This window comes from Anser cygnoides, chromosome 1, assembly GCF_040182565.1.
Source record: "Anser cygnoides isolate HZ-2024a breed goose chromosome 1, Taihu_goose_T2T_genome, whole genome shotgun sequence".
NCBI classification, from domain to species: Eukaryota; Metazoa; Chordata; class Aves; order Anseriformes; family Anatidae; genus Anser; species Anser cygnoides.
The window spans coordinates 103,180,396-103,201,178 of NC_089873.1; the positions used below are offsets into that span (position 1 = coordinate 103,180,396).

Sequence of the window (20,783 nt, forward strand, 5' to 3'; positions counted from 1 at the left end):
AACAAATTATTTTCAGAAAGCACTTATGCAGAAATGTGCTTTTTTTTTTTTTTTTTTTTTTTCTCAACAAGTTGTGGGTAAATGTGGCATAGCTTTCTGAACACGAAAATGGCTAATTGCTCCCCATGCAGTGTGGTGTCCTTTTTCTGGTTTTACATCTCACAGAAATGATTAGTAGAGTGTTAACTGGATATTTATAGACAAATTACTAACCGAGCTGTTAGCTGAGAGTTGCTAAAAGGTACAAAACATTCATATATAGTAGTGATAGTAATATTTTTTATGTAATTTTTATTACATAAAAATTTTTTATTTTATATGTAACTAGATTATATTAAAAAGAAACATATTTTGTTATGTTGAAAACTGTTCAGTGTTGTAAGAGATATGTTTTTATTGCAAATGGTTGTTCACTTTATCTCATCTGCATTTTTCTAGCTAAAGAATTTGCAGAAAAGTTTGGTTTGTATATCCATTCTTGTATTACTGTGTGATGGAGATCAGCCAACAATCACAATTTCAAATAGTTATCGGCCTTTGTTATGTTTCTGACTTTTAGTAGTTCAGAATATAATTCAACACACTTTCTGTTTAGTTTCTCATGTTAGGAGGTAGGATACTTTGAACGCAGTCTAAAACATTATTTCTCAAATGCCATTCAGTGTGCTCAACTTATGTGTTTAAATGATTTGCTGACAAAAGACAAATTTAAGAAAATGCTAAATTAGTTTTAAGGCATTAGTTTGAAAACATCATCCACTTAACTAATGTGATATAGACAATTTGGGCAACAGTTGAAGTCAGTAATTCTTGAATAGTCTACTGGCTGATAAACAATACCCTTAAATCATCTGGTAAACATTTATGAAAAATAGCTCCAATTCTCCCTACTTTTGGTCTCTTTATTTTAATGAATTTAATTTTCCTCAAAGTTACAGTCATCTTTTTCTACAGCAGTACTAAACACTGGGGAAATAAGAGATGGGGGAGAATTGGGCAGAGGAACATCAACCTCTGCAGACTTCGAGATGTCTTGCAAAGAGAAAGAAGGAGATGCTGAAGAAAAATCAAATTTTTTGGCTGATTTAATTGCATCAAACTGTTTTTTCTTTAATGTTACCCAGTACCTGTCAGGATTCTGCTAGCATGCTCTCATTCAAATGGGGTAATTTGTGTAGTACATATTTTCAACGTTGTTCATTTTATAACCAAGGACGATTAGAAGTCTGCTTATAGTGATTTTACAGGCATTTGTTCTCACTTAGCTACAGTGAAGCCATTTAAATTTAAGCACTTGTACGTTCGTCAAAGAAAAGCGTGAAAGAACTGAAACCGTAGTGGAAATTTATCTTCAACTTCATGCAATTACTAATCATACTTCTCACTCACTCAAATGAGGTCCATATGTAAGAGCTCTGTCAGAGATTAAAGGCTCTTTATCCTCTTGCACAGGCTTCTTCAGGCCATTCACTTGTCTCTTTATATGGGGCATGTTGGGTGATGCAACCAAACCTCAAATATACCACATAAAATGCTTCTACTTCCTGCGTGCTTTGTAACGTTCCTGCATCCTGTGCCCTGGGAGTTTGTATAGCCCATTTCCAGTTCCATCTAGTTAAATCCACACTTTCTTGCCAAGGATCACTGAATTAGGATGGACTTTATATTTCACTTTAAGTTTCACAATGTCAAAACCAGCCCCAGTAACAGAGGCCAGATTAGAGAGACATTCCTTAGGGAAGGTGAGGTGCTTAAAGAAATTTTTTTATCCTTATGGCTCACATAATGTAGACCTTAAAATCCAGTTTCTAACAGAGAAGTATAATCATAGAATCATATGATTCTACAATTCTGTGATAACATAGACCTTAGACTCCAGTTTTTAATCTAGAGGTACACAACCAATTTCAATTTCCCTCGGCAATGTTCAAGACGCATTTGGATAATGCCCACAATAATATGCTTTAAATTTTGGTTAGCCTTGAAGTGATCAAGCAGTTGGACTCAATTATCTTTCTAGGTTCCTTCCAACTCTCCTCTCCTCTCCTCTCCTCTCCTCTCCTCTCCTCTCCTCTCCTCTCCTCTCCTCTCCTCTCCTCTCCTCTCCTCTCCTCTCCTCTCCTCTCCTCTCCTCTCCTCTCCTCTCCTCTCCTCTCCTCTCCTCTCCTCTCCTCTCCTCTCCTCTCCTCTCCTCTCCTCTCCTCTCCTCTCCTCTCCTCTCCTCTCCTCTCCTCTCCTCTCCTCTCCTCTCCTCTCCTCTCCTCTCCTCTCCTCTCCTCTCCTCTCCTCTCCTCTCCTCTCCTCTCCTCTCCTCTCCTCTCCTCTCCTCTCCTCTCCTCTCCTCTCCTCTCCTCTCCTCTCCTCTCCTCTCCTCTCCTCTCCTCTCCTCTCCTCTCCTCTCCTCTCCTCTCCTCTCCTCTCCTCTCCTCTCCTCTCCTCTCCTCTCCTCTCCTCTCCTCTCCTCTCCTCTCCTCTCCTCTCCTCTCTCTCCTCTCCTCTCCTCTCCTCTCCTCTCTCTCCTCTCCTCTCCTCTCCTCTCCTCCTCTCCTCTCCTCTCCTCTCCTCTCCTCTCCTCTCCCTCTCCCTCTCCCTCTCCCTCTCCCTCTCCCTCTCCCTCTCCCTCTCCCTCTCCCTCTCCCTCTCCCTCTCCCTCTCCCTCTCCCTCTCCCTCTCCCTCTCCCTCTCCCTCTCCCTCTCTTTTTTTTTTTTTTTTTTTTGTGCTTTGCAATATTCTGCTATTCTCTTCCTGGTATATGTGCAATTCTCTAGTTGTTTCACGCTGGAGTCTTGAGGGGGACAGTCGAGTTTTCTTACAGGTTTTAAAGAAAAGTGGTTATTTGTGACATTTTCTATTTCAAAAGGAACGTAATTTATAGGACTGACGTAGATCTACTGTTAACAAATACTTTGGTCTTGAGTATTGATTTCTCAGATTCATTAGTATCTGCATGTTATCAGAGGATATCTGTTTCTCTCTTTTGAGTACTAAATAGCATAATTAACACTCAAAAGAGAGAAATAGTTATCCTCTAATAATGTGAGACTAAAGAACTACAAAATGCTAATCATTTTGTTATAGGTATAGGACAGATTTTCTGTGTTAAAGACAAGAAGTATTCCAGAATTCCAGAAAATTCTAGAGCATAGTGAATATAAATAGTTCACTCTTTCCTAGATGGTGAGAGACAAGGGCTTGGATTTTCTTTTTCCTTTCAGCAAAGCAAATTTTCTTTTGCTCACTTCCCTCACTTCTTCTGTACTTGGAGAGTAAAAGCTAAAGTGTTTTACTACAGGGGCATTTGAAAGGAATTTAGATTTCCTCTTTTATATTTCCTACACTATGCTTTGCCAGTATGTTCATGTTTTGTATTTTGCACCTTTTAATGCCAGGATTCACTTGTATGCACTTGCTCTCTGCTTAGTTATCCTGTATCCTGTCTTAAGAAGTCATCAGAAAAGAATTATAAAGGGATAAAAGTAGTTAGGCATTTAACCATTGTTACAGCTGTCAAATAAGCTGCTTTTGAGAAGTCAATGTTACTGACTGAATAAATGGACATTTGAAATATATCAAATAATAGGGTCTGTTTTGTTGTTTTGTTGTTGTTATTTTATTTGTTTGTTTTCTGTTTCTTTCTATATTTTCTGTTCTGTTAATGTTTTTATGCAGAAATCACCACCACAGTGTCCAAACATACTCCAGAAGTATATTTCTGGAGGTGATTTACTAAGATGGTTAACAGCAGGCTGTTCATTTCCTTAGCCTTTCCTCAGGGGAAGGGGCCTATGTTGTGAAGTATATGCCTACTTCTTGTAGGGTTTTGTTATTTTTGTAAAGATACACGTTTTCTGATATTTGTTTTTTTGTTTGTTTTTGCATAGTAAGCATGGTGATTAATGCACTTTAATGTAATCTTTAGTTGCTCCATGTAAGTGAGCAGAAAGGGCAAACAAGGAAGAATTCTGTAAGCTGGGAGCCATGATGAGACAAGCAAGAAGTACTGGCCTTACCAGCAAAGGGTGCAAACCCACAGTATGGGAATGAAAGGAGTAAGGCAAGCTTGGTGCCAGTAGCCAGGGTCAACCAAGAGTCTAGATTGCAAGGTAAGTCCATCGTGAGGAGGCAAGTCCAAGGTCAAACCTGCACAATCAAGTCTGCAGGTCAGGGTTCAGATCAATGGGGTACATGGCCAGCCATAGGTGGGGCTATAATGCTGCTGAAGCATAGCTGAGATGAAGATCATACATGAAAGCTGCAAAAAGCAGCTCCCACCGAAGGCACTCAGTGGCATTCAGTGGGCACCTCCACCGAGGTTTCTTCTAGCTTTCTCTGTCAAGATTTCTCAAACAACTTTATTTCATTGGAGAGGCAGGCCTGAGCACAGGGAACTAAGTTGGAACTGTGGTGGGGGAAGTGCAAGCCGGGTCCTAAAAACGACATGTAAGAATTTCAGACTAGCATGTCCTTCAGCTTTCAAGACTAGGTTTACTCCTTATTTGCTATACTATTTCCTCATTATACTCTTAGTCTCAGGTTTTCCTTTATCTTTTGCTTTTTTTTTTTTTTTTCCCCTTCTGCCTCCTTTTTCACTCTGTATATTCTTTTCAATCATTCTACTTTTCATTTTTTCAGTTCTTTTTCTTCTTTTTTAGACTACCAGCATCCATTCCCATGTCTGTTCCCTTGTGGTATGCTGTAACCTACTGTTCTTGTCCATGTTCATGCACACCAAAGTAGGTAGAAGCAGTGAACACACACAGCAAAGGTAACTTTACGTAACTTTACCCAGGTGGAATTTAGAAGTGTAGCCTGACATAGTCATGTGGCTTCCTTTGCAGTCAATGGAGAAAAAGACCTGTATCTTTGGAGAATGCTTCAGTTTATCTTAAGACATGTTTGAAATAGAAGCAGTACTCATAACATGCCTAACCTTTTCCACTGACTAAATTGCAAATACAACCAAATTTAAGTGAGATGTAAACAGTCTGTATTAAAGATCTTCCCTGTGACTTACAGCATACTGCACTTTTTAGAATGAGACAAATCTCTCTCATTTGAACTTGACTACAGGGCTTAGGGTTCAGAAGCTCTTACTTGAGAAGAGATTAGTGCTCATGTTGAAATTAGCGCTCAAGTTGGCAAACAGGTTAAAGAGCCACTAGTCCTAGTGTGTTGGGTTTATGTGGCAAGGTTTTGGTAGCAGGGAGGCTGCAGAGGTGGCCTCTGTGAGAAGAGTCCAGAAGTTGCCCCATTTAGAGAAGGGCCAGTTTTAGCCAGCTCCAAAAGGGACCCACCACTGGCCAGAGCCAAGCTAATAAGCAATCTTATTTGCACCTCTGTGAGAGCAGTTTTAAGAAAGTGAAAAACCCACTGCACAACAGCCATTGGGAGAGCGAGGAGAGAGAAACAACCCTATAGACACCAAGGTCAGTGAAGAAAGAGAGAGAGCAGATGCTCCAGGCACCAGAGCAATAGTTCCCTGTGGCCTGTGGAGAAGATCATGATAGAGCTGGATGTTCCCATGCAGCCCACGGTATAGTGCAACAGAGCAGATCTCTATGCTGCAGCCCGTGGAGGACCCCATGATGGAGCACATGGATCTGACCTGAAGGAGAGCCTAAGGAGAACCCCTGCCAGAGCAGAGTCTGAGCCGGAGCTGCAGCCCGTTGAGAGGAGCCCACACATGAGCAGATGGTCTGGCAGGAGCTGCTGACTGTGGGGGACCCATGTTGGAGCAGTTTGCTCCTGAAGGATGGACCCCATGGTACAGACCCGTATTGGAGCAGTTCTTGAAGAGCTGCTGCTTGTAGGAAGCCCACACAGGATCAGTTCAGGAAGGACAGAATCCTGTGGGAGGGACTCCATGCTGGTGCAGGGGCAGAGATTGAATATGAAGGAGCAGTGGGGACAAAGCATTGTGGACTGACTGCAGCCCCCATTATGCATCCCCCTGCACTGTCTGGGGAGAGGACGTAGAAGAGGGTGGATGCGGGGAAGGTGTTTTCAGCTTGCTTTTAGTTTCTCAGTGTTCCAGTCTGTTAGTAATAGGCAATACATTACATTAGTCTCTCTATGCTGGGTTTGTTTTGCCTGTGATGACAATTGTTGAGCAATCTCCCTGTCCTCATCTCAACCCTTGAGCCCTTTTCATCATATTTTCTCCCCCTTCCATTTTGAGGAGGGGGAGTGAGAGAGAGGTTGGGATGGAGTTCAGCCACCCAACTGGGTAAAACCACCACACCTAGCCATCCTGTTGTTAGCTTTATGGGCTTAAAAAGGCTTTGTTACTTTCAGGAGGCATATGCAAGATGATTCCATAAAACAAAAGAAACTATGGGAGGGTAGGCTGCCTCATGGCAAGCCGGTGTTTAGATGTGTGTTTAATAACACTGTGGAAAAGCTGTAGCTGGAAAAGAAAGGGATATGAAAGAGGTGAGAAAGCCCCTGGGAACAAACTCCTTAGATGACTGGGACCACTGTTAGTATTCTGTCACTAGTCCCGTGAGTGATTTTCTAGTAGATATAGTAGATTTTATAGTAGATATATGACCAGTGCTAACTTTAACACAAATGTTTCTTTCTTCATTTGTTTCTGTTTGTCTCATTTTTCTCTCCTCAGACCTGTGACCAGGAGTTGAGAACAGGTGCAAATAAGGAACGATGTCTTCAAGGGAAAAGCCTACTTCTGTGTGCACTTCTTCTCAGTACTCTCCTTGGTTTTACATTACTTATCACCTATATCATGATGACTTGTGGTCTAGGTATAATATGGGATATCCTTTTCCCTGCTTCCTCATACAATCTATTTGTAAGTCCCCTTCCTCTCCTATCTGCCTCCAATGCTCATTAGGCTTAGCATTTGTTTAAGAATCAGACTTTCAGAATCTTGAAGAAACATAAAAAGACACCAGTTGTGAAAAAGGTACATTCTTCTGCCTCCTCCTTGTGTCATAGCAGGGATATATCCCCACACTCCTCCTCCTCCTCTGCCTGCCATTTAATAAGCCTGGATTCAGCTTGGTAGGACAGCAGCATTATATTGTCAAGATGTTCTTGAGTCTCCTTGTCCTGGTCTCCAGGTTCTATGACCCTGTAGTAACTTTCAGGAAACTGGTGCAGAATTTGAGATTTTTAGCTCCTCATCCACTTCTCCATCCCTGACTTAATAAGTCTAGTCTGGGCTCCCCAGTAAAATAAGGATGCAGAACTACTGGAACGAGTTCAGAGAAGGGCTACAAAGATGCTTAGAGGACTGAAACACCTGTTGTACAAGGACACACTGAAAGAAGGGGGCCAATTTAGCCTGGAAAAGAGAAGACTGAGGGGAGACCTCATTAATGTATATAAATATCTGAGGGGAGGTTGTCAAGAGGATGGAGCCAGCCTCTTTTCAGTTGTGCCCAGTGGCAGTACGAGAGGGAACAGTCACTAACCCTTTCCAGCCCCTGTTTTATGTTGGAAACCATTCATTATAGAGACCAAGGAAAGATATTAGTTAGTTTAGATCTTGCTTATTTTCACTCCGCATATCTCCTCCCATGAGAACTGCTGAAACCACAGAATGGAAAGTCTTACTTTGATTTACAAATGGCATATTTAACAATTGAGCTGATCTGATGTTGATACAAGATACTCTGACCCAAAAAGGGAACACATACCCAGGGGTTCACAGCACCTTAGATAAGGGAAAGGGGGGGGGGGGGGGAGGTGGGTGTTGATCCCCCTTTATCTAAGGAGGGATACAAGAAACACTAGAAAGTTTTTGTTCTAAGAAATGTCATTTCTGAGAAATGTTTGTTTCCTATGCTTGAACATCTCCCTCTGTGTATTAAAATTATCTCCTTACATTCTCTGTGCTATGTCCTTTTTTTGCTCCATTTGTTGACATAATCAGTAGCTTCTTATAATTTGGCCAAATCACTGTGTGCTGTTTCAGAGAAAGCACATTGAGAAGGCAGAATAATCCAACCTGTTACTGCCTACACAGAATGGAAGGCACCACCTCTGGACTGACTACCTGTCTTTTATTTAAAGAATCTCCCTTACAAAGTGCAATGCCAGTCTTGCTGTGAAGTTAAAGACAGAACATGTATTGTTCCATCTTCAGCAAAAACTTACAAGGAATTCAACAGTCTGTATGCAAAAGAGTTTATACCAAAAATAAATCTGGGGGGAGGGGAAAGGCATGTCCCACATAACTCCTCCTTTTTTTTGTGTGTGTATGTGGAGTTGTTCTCACTGCCACTGCTCAGTTCTCTCTTGTTTACTTCTGTCCAGGATCATGTGAAGCTGAGCGGAGGCTTGCTCTGTTGTCCAGACTCCTGAATTCTAGGAATGACACTGTAGATCCCTGTCAGGATTTCTACAAGTATGCTTGCGGCAACTGGGAAGGCAATCACTCAAGCAGAACCACAGAAGAGTCACGAAACGTCTTTGATATATTGTTGGAAGAAAACCGGCTTGTCCTGAAAAGGCTTTTAGGTAGAGAGAGATGGTTGTTATGTTACTTTCAGCATCTTCCTGAGTCAGAGCTGAGAATACTTATAACTGAGAGCACAATCATTCCTATCAGGGACTGAGTCTAGTCTCTTCATTTTCTGTTATTACAGGTACAGATATATTCTTGAGAGGTCATATTTAAATAGTTGCATTTCAAACATTTCAGTTCTCCTTGCTAAGTGTAAGAGATGGAAGTCACACTTCAAAATTTAAGAAGCTAAACAATTTTCCTACTGCCTTGTAAAAGTAGACCCCTTTTCTGTGCATGTCTGAATGTGTACTCTGACCTTGTCCTGACTCCATGTGGGACCGAAACCTAGGTATGATCAAACTTTCTGTTGTGCTCCAGTCTCCATGCAAAAAAACCCACATATTTGGTCTCAGGAAGAGTCATAGCAAACACTAGAAAATCTCTTGCTTTGGGTTACTTGGCAAAGTGTAGATATATTTACTAAACTGCTCTGAAAGTGCAAGGTGATATTTTCTTACAACCTTCCTCTGCTCTAATACTGCCCATCTTTCTTTATTATCACCTTTATCACTCTTGCAGTTTTTCATATACTTTTTTTTTTTTTTCTTTTTTCTCAGAGGCCCCTCAGTTAGAGATAAGAGGCTCAGCTAAAGAGAAAGCAATCCAGTTCTATCGTTCCTGCATGGATACCGAAAAGATAGAATCCCAAGGAAATCAACCATTGAAGGACCTCCTAAATCAGGTGAATGTTTCTGCTACATCTTCTACCTGCAGAAGATAATTCCTGTAGGAAAAAAAGGAAAGAGTGAAGTTTAGGCCATATGTTCCTGCATGGTGGAATTTTGCTAGCATCTGGTTTTGAAATAAGCTCATGGTTCACAGCCTGACTTCTAAGTGATAAATCTCGATTTGAATGCTGTTTAAAGATTTGGCTTTCTGACATCAGGTACATAAATCTGCCCTCATGACCTTACATTTTACAACTGTTCGACAACCAAAACTGCAAAGAGGGATCACTTAATCTCAGAAGCTCTGTTCAATACAATTTGACTTACAGATCAGGAAACATCTTGCAAAATGGGTGAAATGCTTGTGTCTAAGATCTGACAGCCATATACTACTCCAGGCTTCAGGAAAACTTGCCTGAAGAGGAAAATGCTTCTATTGCTGTTCTGGGAGGTTCCTCCCAGTGCCAGGGAGAATTCCTGTTAGCAGATTGCAGTTATGCCCTGTCTCCAAGGCAGATGTGGGAACTTTCAGCAGAAGGAACAGTGACTGCAAGGCCACCTGAGTATCTGCTTGTCAGGGAGGAGGGACCCTAAATTCCTGATCTCCGTTTGTTCACCTGGATAACTTTAGAAAAATATGTCCTCTTCCCTCTCTCCTTCGCTGCCTTTTTTTTTTTTTTTTTCCTGTGTTCCCTGTTCTGTTGATAATTATCATTTGTTTTCGCTGTCACAGAATCACAGAATGTTTGAGGTTGGAAGAGACCTCTGGAGGTCATTTGATCCAACTCCCCTGCTCAAGCAGGGCCACCTACAGCCAGCACCTAGGACGTTCTCCAGATGACTTTTGAATATCTCCAAGGAGGGAGACCCCACAATGTCTCTGGGTAACATGTGCCAGTGCTCAGTCACCCGCACAGTAAAAACAATGTTTTCTGATGTTCAGAATCTCTTCTGTTTTAGTGTGTGCCCATTACCTCTTATCCTGCCACTGGGCACCACTGAAAAGAGCCTGACTATACTCTTTCCATCTTCAGACATTTATATACATTGATAAGATTCCCTTTGAGCCTTTGTCTCTTCAGGCTAAGCAGTCCCAGCTCTCTCAGACTTTCCTTATGTGAGATGCTCCAGCCCCTTAGCCATCCCTGTGGCCCTTCATTGGACTCTCCCCAGTAGCTCCATGTCTCTCTTGTACTGCTGAGCCCACTAGCCCAGTACCTCGACACAATACTTCAGGTGTGGCCTCACTAGTGCTGAGTACAGGGGAAGGAACACCTCCCTCAACCTGGTGATACTTTGCCTAATGCAGCCCAGGATACCATTAACCTTCCTTGTGGTAAGAGCACATTTTTGGCTCATGTTCTACTTGGTGGCCACCAGGACCCCCTACAGCTTTCCAGCAGGGTGTCCCCCGGCATGTACAGGTGCCTGCAGTTGTTCTTCCAAAAGTGCAGGACTTTGCACTTCCCCTTGTTGAAATTTATAAGGTTCCTGTCAGCCCATTTCACCAGCCTGTCCAGGTCTCTGTGGATGGCAGCATGATGCTTTGGTGAATCAACCCCTCCTCCCAGTGTTATGTCATCTACATACTTGCTGAGGACACACTTGGACCCATCAGCCAGATCATTAATGAAGATGTTGAACAGGGCTGGACACAGAAGGGACCATTGGAGTACACTGCTAGTTGATGGCCTCCAACTAGACTTTGCACCACTGATCACCGCTCTCTGGACCTGGCTGTTCAGCCAGTTTTCAATCCATTTCACTCATCAGCCCATACAGCTCATATAGCTTGTCAATGAGGATTATTTTGGAGACAGTGTCAAAAGCCTTATTGAAGTGCAGGAAGATAATACCCAATGACTCTCCCCTCATCCACCACCCAGCAGGGCAGTCATTTCATTGCAGAAGCTTAACTTGTTGATCAAGCATGACTTCCCCTTGGTGAAGCCAGGCTGACTACTCCAGATGATCTTCTCCTTCATGTGCCTGGAAATGATTTCCAAGTTTAGCCATTCCATCACCTTCCCAGGGACTGAGGTGAGGTTGACCAACCTGCAGTTCCCTGGGTCCTCCTTTATGCTCTTCTTGCAGACAGGAGTGATGTTTGCTTTCCAGGTACTTTTCCCAGTCTCCATGATCCATTAAAGGTTATTGAGAGTGGTCTCACAGTAATAACTGCCAGCTCCTGCAGCATTCGTGGGTGCATCCTATCAAGGGTCATGGACTCCGTATGCCCAGTTTGCCAAAATATTTCCTGACTTGATGGTCTTCCACCAAGGGTACATCTTCCTTGCTCCAGCCTTTCCTCTTTGTCTCTGTGACCTGGGTTTCTAGTCTTGCTAGTAAAAACTTCGGCAAAGAAGGCATTCAGAATCTCAGCTGTCTTCATTTCTTGTGTAACCAGGTTCCGCATCTCATTTAGCAACAGACTCACATCTTTCCTAGTCCTTGTTTTTTCACTGATACACTTACAGAAGCCCTTCTTGTTGTCTTCAATATCCCTGGCGAAATTCAATTCCATTAAGGCTTTAGATTTCCTAACTTCATCCCTGCATATTTGGACAGTGTCTCCGTATTCCTCCCAGGATACCTGTCTTTGCTTCCACCCTTTGTAGGCTTCCTTTTTGTGTTTGAGGTTGGCCAGGAGCTCCTTGTTCATCCACTCAGGCACCCTGGCGTTTTTGCCTTACTTCCTATTCATTGGGATAAACCATTTTTGAACTAGTAAGAGGGGATCCTTGAATATTAACCAGCTTTCTTTTTTTTTTTTTTTTTTCTCTTTCCCCTCCAGTGTCATCTTGCAATTCATTGCTTTCCTTAAGTGAAAGTGACAGGTAGTTTTAAAGCAGGGTATGTAGAAATCTTCAGGAGTTTCCTTGTTGCTATTTGCTCTATTGTTTCTCTTTTGTCACAATGACTGAGTTCATAGGAGTGAAAAAAGTGTTTGTAAATAAGAATCAAAAAAGTGTTTTTCTCACCTATGGTCATGCTGTCTATCCCTTCTCTAGGTTGGTGGATGGAACATCACAGGCATAGGGAAAGCAAAAGATTTTAATAAAACTCTTCAGATTCTCATGGGCAGATACAACACCTTTCCCTTTTTCACAGTGCGTGTGGGACCTAGTCCTTTTGATCCTGAGACCAATGTAATTCAGGTGAGTGGATTAAAGAAAGAGAATTATCAGGAAGTGCTGGGAATAAAGAGTCAGTAACACAGTTCATGAGATCCAGGCTTGTTCAAGTTCTTCTCTGAAGAAAGTTTTCATAAAATTTTCTGTAAACTTCTTAATTTTATTGCATAAAAGACCTCTTAGTTCTGGAAATGAGGAGATGAGGAAGAATAGATTGCTTACTTTCACCTCTTCTGATTGATTGGTGTAAATTTCTTCTTTGTTGTGGAAGTGTCTGGTTCTTCACATGTTCACAGGTCTGGCTAGTAGAGCAGAGTACTCTACTAAAGTACTCTTAAGTGTTAAGTGTCTAATACATTAGTGTACTATTAATTTTGCATCTCATGTAGAAATATTTGTGTGGTTTATATTTGAATGTCAGTCACCACAGATTTGTAATGAGATTGCAAATAAGCTGCAGAATGTGATAGATCCACAAAAAGTACCTAGCGAACATTTTTGAATCATACAAGCAATTTATTAACATTTCAAATGCTGTGACACAGAGACAAACATGGCCTATTTAACATAGTCTTAACACTTCTAGTGTTTCTGGAAATAGCCAGATATTTGTCCTTTACTCCTTTTTGCAGATTGACCATCCTGAGTTTGAGATGCCACCTGAGAGTAAATTCAAAGAGAAAAAATATCTTGAGGTAACATATCAGAGGCTGAAGAAAGGTAAAAATAGCAATTTGGTATAGGGATCTCTTTGAATTTCTTCCTGATTCAGAGTGACCTATTCCTTGAGGTATGGTTGGTGACCTCTAAAAATGTCTCCAGACGGAATTAGTTATAAAATTGTCTACTTTTGTAAAATACTAGTTTCTAAAATGCAACCATTTTTAGATGCCAGTTTTAAAACTTCTAGTGTAGAAAGAGAATGTTACAATTTCGAGATAAGATTGAGATATAAAATCGAGATATGATTTAGTAGCTTAGTGGGTAGTATTGGTGATAGGAGAATGGTTGGACTAGATGATCTTGTAGGTCCTTTCCAATCTTGTGTTTCTACAATTTCTATGAATTTTATTTTTTATTTACTAGGTAATATGAATCTGGGTCTCCCTCTATCTTGAATGAATATTTCAAAACTTTTTTCTTGTTCAAAATAAAGGCTTTATAACCTATTAACATTGGTGTAGTTGGGGAGTAATTTTAAAATGTTTTAACCTAAGCTAGGGAAATAAGGTCTTTGACCACGGGAGTCATTGCAGCAAAGATAATTTTATCACAACTATCTAATTTTTCTGAACTGCATAAAAACTGAGCTGATTTCAGTTTCTCAGTCTGACTCTTTCAGAAGAATCCTCAAAAAATAAACCCATCTAGCCATCACAAGTATTCTTGTGATAGCTCATGAACATAAAAGCAAGACTGTCATTTCCTCTCCATCCAAAATACTGAATTACTGTGCCACTGTCTACTACAGCTCTCTTAACTTCAGAGACAGCAAGCCTGCAGCCCTAAAATGATTCTGGTATTTAAAGTATTTGTTAGCTGGGACAAATTAAAATTATTACCTTTTGAGAATTCACTGTTCTTCACTGAGAAAGGAGCTGTATTTGGCAAAGTGTATTCCACTTGCAGAATTACATGAGGATGTTGTGGTGAAGATGACAGTTTTGGGGACAAGGGCTACATTGTTTTTGAAAGAGTGAATCTTATGTGGTCAGGATGGATGGATGGATGGATGAATGGATGAGGTGACTAACTTTCAGTCATGTTTCTCCCCCTGATCATATGCTCTGTATTGCAGGTTCTCCGTGTCTATCTCTCATACCTGCAGAAACTGGGGGGGCTACTTGGAGGTCCACAGGATGGTTCCCCTCATTCCTTTTCCCTTACCTTGTCCTTCATCTCTAACCTCCAGCGTGTTGTTACCCCACTGCAGGAAAGACAGCAGAGGGGGATGCTGTTCTTTCGCACTACCATTAAGGAGCTACAGGTATCTATCTGTGCCTTAGAACTTGAGAAACACGATTACATGTGATGTTCACATTCTGAAGATGTAGATCAAAAGAGATGTGAGCTACACTATTTAGATGCCCTTCCCTTGCAAATTACCCTTGGAGACTGTTGAATTTTAAATAACCTATTAACTTACTGCTTCTTATTGATAGCAGTTGGAATTTCCAGGTCCCCAAATCCACTCCCCGCCTCCCCCATGCTGTTCTGATAAAAGAAATATATGTCTATTCTCCTTTTCTAGTATAATCAATACCCATACCATAAAAACAGCTCAACTTGTTGAAAGTATCCATTACCAGTATCAAGGAGACAATCCCAGTTTCCCTAGTATTTCTTGACAATCTGTTTAGACTGATAGCTCAGCATGTAAACTTTGTTTTACTTCTAGGAAAAGGCACCTGCTATTGACTGGTTGTCATGTCTCCAGGCCCTCTTCCATCCTATGCCAATGAACCTCTCTCAGCCAATTGCAGTGCATGACATGGATTACTTAAGAGGCATGTCACAGCTCATTGAACAATGGCACAATAACAGGTAGGAGTTGTACAAATCTATGGTTGAGGTTGTTCATGCCTTAAGAAATATTTACTTCTGATACCATAACTTAATGAGTTGCAAGCCTGCTGTGTCTCTGTATCCACAGGTCCAGTGCTGAGGATTAGCATATACTCCCAATAGGCTTGCACATGCATACAACATATATGTACACATATAAGGAAATATATTGTCACCCACCCACCCATACAAACATGAACAGCACAGTCGGCCTCCTCTGCAGCTGATCAGGATTGGACTACACTAGTGAAATATAGATAAACATATTTATGTACACACACAATACAAATTACTGCAGTAGTTGGCCTTTGATATTCAGAATGTTCAGTAGCCTGCCCCAGCCCCCCTGATCTCCACAGTTGCTGGCACCTGGATATGTGGGCCACTGAGACTTGCAGCCCTACTCTGATTGCTGGTACTCAGATATATTCTAGTTACAAATACACATTAAAAACAGATCTCTACAGTAGCTGGTCCAAACTGTTGGTCTCTCCAATAGCCAACCTTGTCTCCCCGGTATCCAGTCCCATCCCCACAAACAAACACACCCACAAACAAAAATATTTAAAAATAACTTGATGAGACAGACTCTGGTGACCATGCACAGGACTCAACCAGACAGACATACTGACAAAACACAAGTTTACACTAGTCCATTCTCTCTTATCACCTTTCCCCTTAACTTTACCATACTTAACTCCTCCCAGTCCACCATGATCTGTCCCTTTCTCTGCCTTTGGTGCTTCGTACAAGCATCCCATATTAAGTCTCACAGAATCCTACAGTCCCCTCAAAGTATCCCATAATAAGTATTACCCAGTCATAAAGTGTTCTTTCCCCTTCTTCCCATAATGAATCCTGTATCCCAGTAGGTAATTATCCCTTGAGTCTTCAGGGTGTTCTTGAGTGTGAGTTTCTTTGGTTGACTCATGTCAGCGGCTTTCATAGCAAAATGAATGAATAAATCATCCTCCTTTTGATAGCCTCAGGAGTAGTCCATTCAGGATACTTTGTTGTCACTGTTCAGGTTACCAGGTTTCCTCTGCCTCAGATTACTCCTCTGACACTTGCCATGCCTCTGTGTTTATGGTGACCTCTTAACATCATAATCTGACTGCTGCTGAAAAAAAAATTCACTGTATTGACTTTGTTCTTCTCTTAGAGTTATTAATGATTTTTGGCATTTCCAGCAAGCTTTTGCATGGTATCCTGTCCATATATTTGCTTTTAATTCATAAAATTGAATATTGCTTACTGTTCAGTGCTGACTGGTTTCTGCTCATTTTTTTAGGTCCAGGGTTTTGATGGAATTACTGATTAAATATTTGACTTCATCCAGCTAGGAGGTGACCTCATCTTAATGTGGGCTAAAGTGGTCCTCTCTATTGGTCTTTCTAAATGTCATGTTCCTACAGGGCCCTTCCCATCTATATGATTATTTGTCTGGTTGTGAATCTCTCCCCTGCCCTTGACAGTCGATTCCAAGATGCACGCTTGGAGCTATCTAAGATTCTTCATGGGAAAATGGGATCTAGAGTGGTGAGTTAGCTTTTAGCCATCTTCACTTCCACAGCACACACCTTCTGGATATTCTCTTGATTCCTCACCTGGATGGAGCTTCTTAGATCTGGGGAGGAGAACCACTCTCACAAGGCCAATTAAGGCTTCACATTTCTCAAGGAGTTGTAGACATGACACAAAAAAACCTTTCAGGTGCTAATTGCACTGTATCATGGGGTGGGAAACAATGTATAGATAGCCACCTTCCTTCTATTTATTTGTTACAGCCAGAATATGAGTATTCATCTTGTGTGAATGTAAGTAGGGTAAATAATTATTTGTTTTACTGTATTAAAGTTTTCATTATTCATGGCTGTCATTTTTAAATAACAACATATAAACTACTGAGAGCATGTTTATTTATCTTTTTACTGTCTTCATCTTTCTGTCTCTTCCTCTTCACTCTCAGGTGTCTTTATTTCTTTCTCTATTCTCACAGATCCCAGTTGAGCGCTGGAAGAAGTGTTTGACTGATACCAGCTCTTTCTTTGAGCCAGTCCTAGGGCAGATGATTGTGAAGGAAATTTTCCCTCAGCAAACCAAGAAACTTGTAGGTATTCATCTTCTTAATCCCCAAGCAGAGCTCAGCTTTGTTCCTTCCTTTTTTGCCCTGCCAGCTTAGAACAGCATCAAGGCAGCAAAAGCTTTTATACCTTTTTATGTATTCCTGTAGTCATATACTTCTCTTCTGTTTGGGGAAAACGTGTGATATTATCAGAACAAGGGCACTGTCACTGCTAGAATAATCAATGTTAAAATACCACTTAGAATCTTTATCTCATCTGTTAGCAAAGCTATGTGGACTGCACAAATACCTATGAGAACCCTGCAAGTGCATGCCATTTCAGTGTGTTTAACTGAAATGGCAGTTAGTATTCATCAGAAATCCTGAAGTATTTAAAGAAACTTTTCAATCATAAAGCCAATAAGAGAATGGTGGGTGAGCAAGGACTGCATAATGTTTGTGACCAGTTTTACAGAAACAAATCAATATCAAAACATTCTGAGAGGATCCACAGTAAATGGAACACCTTCTGGCACTGTGGAAAAGATATGTGTTTTTACTTTGATGATCAGACTTTTTTTTTTTTTATGGAGGGAAATTAGTGTAGGCATCAAGTTTTTTGAGAGTTTTCAGTGTATAAAAGTAACAAGGATAATAATAATAACTCCAAGAAAGGGTAATGAAAAACTAAGACTATGTACTGAAGCAAAAAGCTGAATAAGCAAAGCACAATTTTTGAAAGAGAGACTCAGACTGCTATAACTTTGGAAAGGGAGACACCAATAAGAAATTCTTGTGGATATTTTGTGAAGTGGGACAATCATTGGGTCCATTCCCATCCCAAAAGGGATTTAATGAAAAGGGATTATATTTCCCCTCTTACTATGATAGTCAAGAGGAAAAGGTGCGTGGGAAAGAATGATGACATCTGTGAGGAACCACTGGATGCCTAAGAAACTTAAGCCTAAACTTAAGCCATTCTCATCCCAAAAGGGATTTAATGAAAAGGGATTACGTTTCCCCTCTTACTATGATAGTCAAGAGGACAAGGTGCGTGGGAAAGAATGATGACATCTGTGAGGAACCACTGGATGCCTAAGAAACTTAAGCCTAAACAGATATAGAAACTGCTATTTCTTCTTTCATCAAGAGAAGAGGAATAATCTCCCAACTATTGTATGGTTGAATTGCTGGAACATGGGAAGACAATAACTAGGCCTGAACAATGTTTTTCCGCAGTTCTGACTGTGCCTTCTATTCTCCATGGCAGGCTGAGGAGATGTTCTCTGAGATCCAAGATGCTCTCTACAGCCAACTGGATCGGTTGGAGTGGATGGATGAGCAAACACGCCAACAAGCTAAAGTTTTGGTGCGTGTAGAAGGCAGAAGTTACTGAGGACAACCTTTCCCTAAAGTCTCTGGAGAAAAGTGGAAAGGGCCTATGTATTTCTACCTGTTTCTACAGGCACACAATTCAAAATAGGTTCCTTATACACACTAAAACCTGTATGTGGTTCTATAGGTGTCATCACGCACATGACACTGATACATAGGCATAGAGAGGCCACAGATACTGTGAATTAATGTAATGAGTTACATTGTACCTTCAGATTTACACATCTATAGAGTTTTAAAAATATAAACTGAATTCCAGAAAACAGTGCTAAAAAAAATAGTAGAACAGAATAACAAGAGGAGAAGTCTTGTTGAAAAAGAGTAATTGTTTTAAAAAATGGCTGATTAATAGATCATATTTTTGCTTAGAAATAGAGTTTAAAAGGGACTTCCAAAATGTAAAACTCCCTGTTGGTCACATTTCTTTCTTTTTCTTTCTTTCTTTCTTTCTTTCTTTCTTTCTTTCTTTCTTTCTTTCTTTCTTTCTTTCTTTCTTTCTTTCTTTCTTTCTTTCTTTCTTTCTTTCTTTCTTTCTTTCTTTTTCTTTCTTTCTTTCTTTCTTTCTTTCTTTCTTTCTTTCTTTCTTTCTTTCTTTCTTTCTTTCTTTCTTTCTTTCTTTCTTTCTTTCTTTCTTTCTTTCTTTCTTTCTTTCTTTCTCCTTTCTTTCTTTCTCCTTTCTTCCTTCCTTCCTTCCTTCCTTCCTTCCTTCCTTCCTTCCTTCCTTCCTTCCTTCCTTCCTTCCTTCCTTCCTTCCTTCCTTCCTTCCTTTCTTTCTTTCTTCCTTTCTTTCATTCTTTCTTTCTTTCTTTCTATTATGATTTTAGGTGTCCACGCTACGAGTGGAGATTGGCTATCCAGCTTACATACTTCAGACTGCCAAAGTGAACCTGGAATACCAGAATGTGAGCTATATAATGTAAACCTGTCTATCTCACTGCTGGCAGTTTACTTGTACCAACTGCTATCTTGTCTGCTGATAAAAGAGGCTAGGACCTCTGAGCAACGCACGTATCACTTTCTGAGAAGAGGTGGATCCAGACAACCTGCATCTATTGCTTCTACATTGTTCAGTGTTGCCTATGCTGCCACCTACTGATTGTGACCTGTTTGTATGTTCTGTTTGGCTGCAGATAATGTTCTGGTCACATCTTAAATCAAAAGTCTTTTGAACTGGGAGAGGAAAAAAAAAGTGTTCCATTGGTTTGTCTTTTGATGAACCTCTTTTTTTGACCTGTGGGACTTTCCTCTCTCTCATACTGTCCAATTCATTCCTCTCTCATGCCATGTGACATTGACATTTCCCAACTCTTCCCTTAGCTGGAGATAAATGAAGACACTTTTTTCCTCAACGTGGTGGCTTGCTTGAAGACAATGAGGGAGAATTCCTACTCAAAGCTCCTTCAGCATCATTCACATGTTAAGTAAGTGTCAGATATTGATATGAAAAAAACAGACTACCAGAGGTTGGAAGGTAATTGGGGTGATCTCCTAGTCCAACCCTCCTGTTCAAAGCACGATCAGCTGAAAGAGACCACTCAGGAGTGTGTCCAGCTGTCTGTCTATATATCTCTTTTACTAAGGGTGGGAAAGGCTCTGGCAGAACTGGACACAGTACTTACAACTGTGGTTACACCAGTCCTGAACCACCAGTTCATAACCACCTCTCGACCTAGTGGTGACATTTCTCCTAATGCAGGGCAGGATGCTGTTGTCCTTTTCTGCAAGGGCACATTGCTGCCTCATCTTTAAAAAAGCCCTGAACTTGGCACCTTATCTTGTGTTCAGCATGAGTTCATGCTATCAAAACCACCACTGTTGTGGAGGGAATCCCAAACCCCTCAAAATGGGACCTTTTCTGCTTATTGTCATAAACCCCTAATAAAGAGGAATAGCTGGTGCTCCTGGGCTGAGCTATCTGACAGCAAAGCATTGTGTGGAGGTGAATATTGGCAGAGACACCTCAAAGTCAGGACACAGATGCTTCTGAAGGCAGGGAGTGGAGATAGGCATACTTGGGACTTAAGGTGTATTCTGTGCGGGACATTACAGATGGTTAATAATTCTGACCTATTTGACAGTGAAATTGTGAAGGTGAATCTCTAAATGTGTGTGAAAGCTAAGCTACTAGCTCTGTCTGTAAATGAGTGAAGGTCTGTTTCAAACACCTTTAACTCTAGATAATGTGAATTTCATCATTTTCCTTCATTGTATGAAGACTTGCATGGAGCAAACCATTTCTGCAAACCCAATGGAGGAAAAGAGCAAGGTGTGAGATACAGATTAATACATTCTCTCATTTCTGCTTCTAGCTGGCAGGTGTCCCCCTGGGCTGTCCATTCATACTACTCACTAAGGCACCACATGGTGGTCTTTCCTGCTGGAATGTTCCGCAGCCCTTTTTTCCACATGGATTTTCCCAGGTATG

The 20,783-nt window shown here is 41.0% G+C and overlaps 1 protein-coding gene across 4 annotated transcripts in view; it reads left to right on the forward strand.

Moving 5' to 3' along the window:
• The window catches only part of KEL (Kell metallo-endopeptidase (Kell blood group)), a 41,709-nt gene that overhangs the window by 14,788 nt on the left and 6,138 nt on the right, over positions 1-20,783 (forward strand). For 2 of the 4 annotated variants that reach the window (XM_067005079.1, XM_067005084.1), the window contains exons 3-15: positions 6,621-6,762; positions 8,279-8,482; positions 9,089-9,213; positions 12,211-12,357; positions 12,966-13,028; positions 14,132-14,320; positions 14,732-14,877; positions 16,314-16,437; positions 16,898-17,008; positions 18,234-18,332; positions 19,183-19,260; positions 19,676-19,779; positions 20,668-20,778. In XM_067005079.1, the coding sequence (XP_066861180.1) occupies positions 6,621-6,762; positions 8,279-8,482; positions 9,089-9,213; positions 12,211-12,357; positions 12,966-13,028; positions 14,132-14,320; positions 14,732-14,877; positions 16,314-16,437; positions 16,898-17,008; positions 18,234-18,332; positions 19,183-19,260; positions 19,676-19,779; positions 20,668-20,778 (1,643 nt within the window). Of the gene's footprint in view, positions 1-3,920; positions 4,105-6,620; positions 6,810-8,278; positions 8,483-9,088; positions 9,214-12,210; positions 12,358-12,965; positions 13,029-14,131; positions 14,321-14,731; positions 14,878-16,313; positions 16,438-16,897; positions 17,009-18,233; positions 18,333-19,182; positions 19,261-19,675; positions 19,780-20,667; positions 20,779-20,783 lie in introns of all 4 variants that reach the window. The other 2 variants (XM_067005087.1, XM_067005080.1) reach the window with 2 other exon arrangements.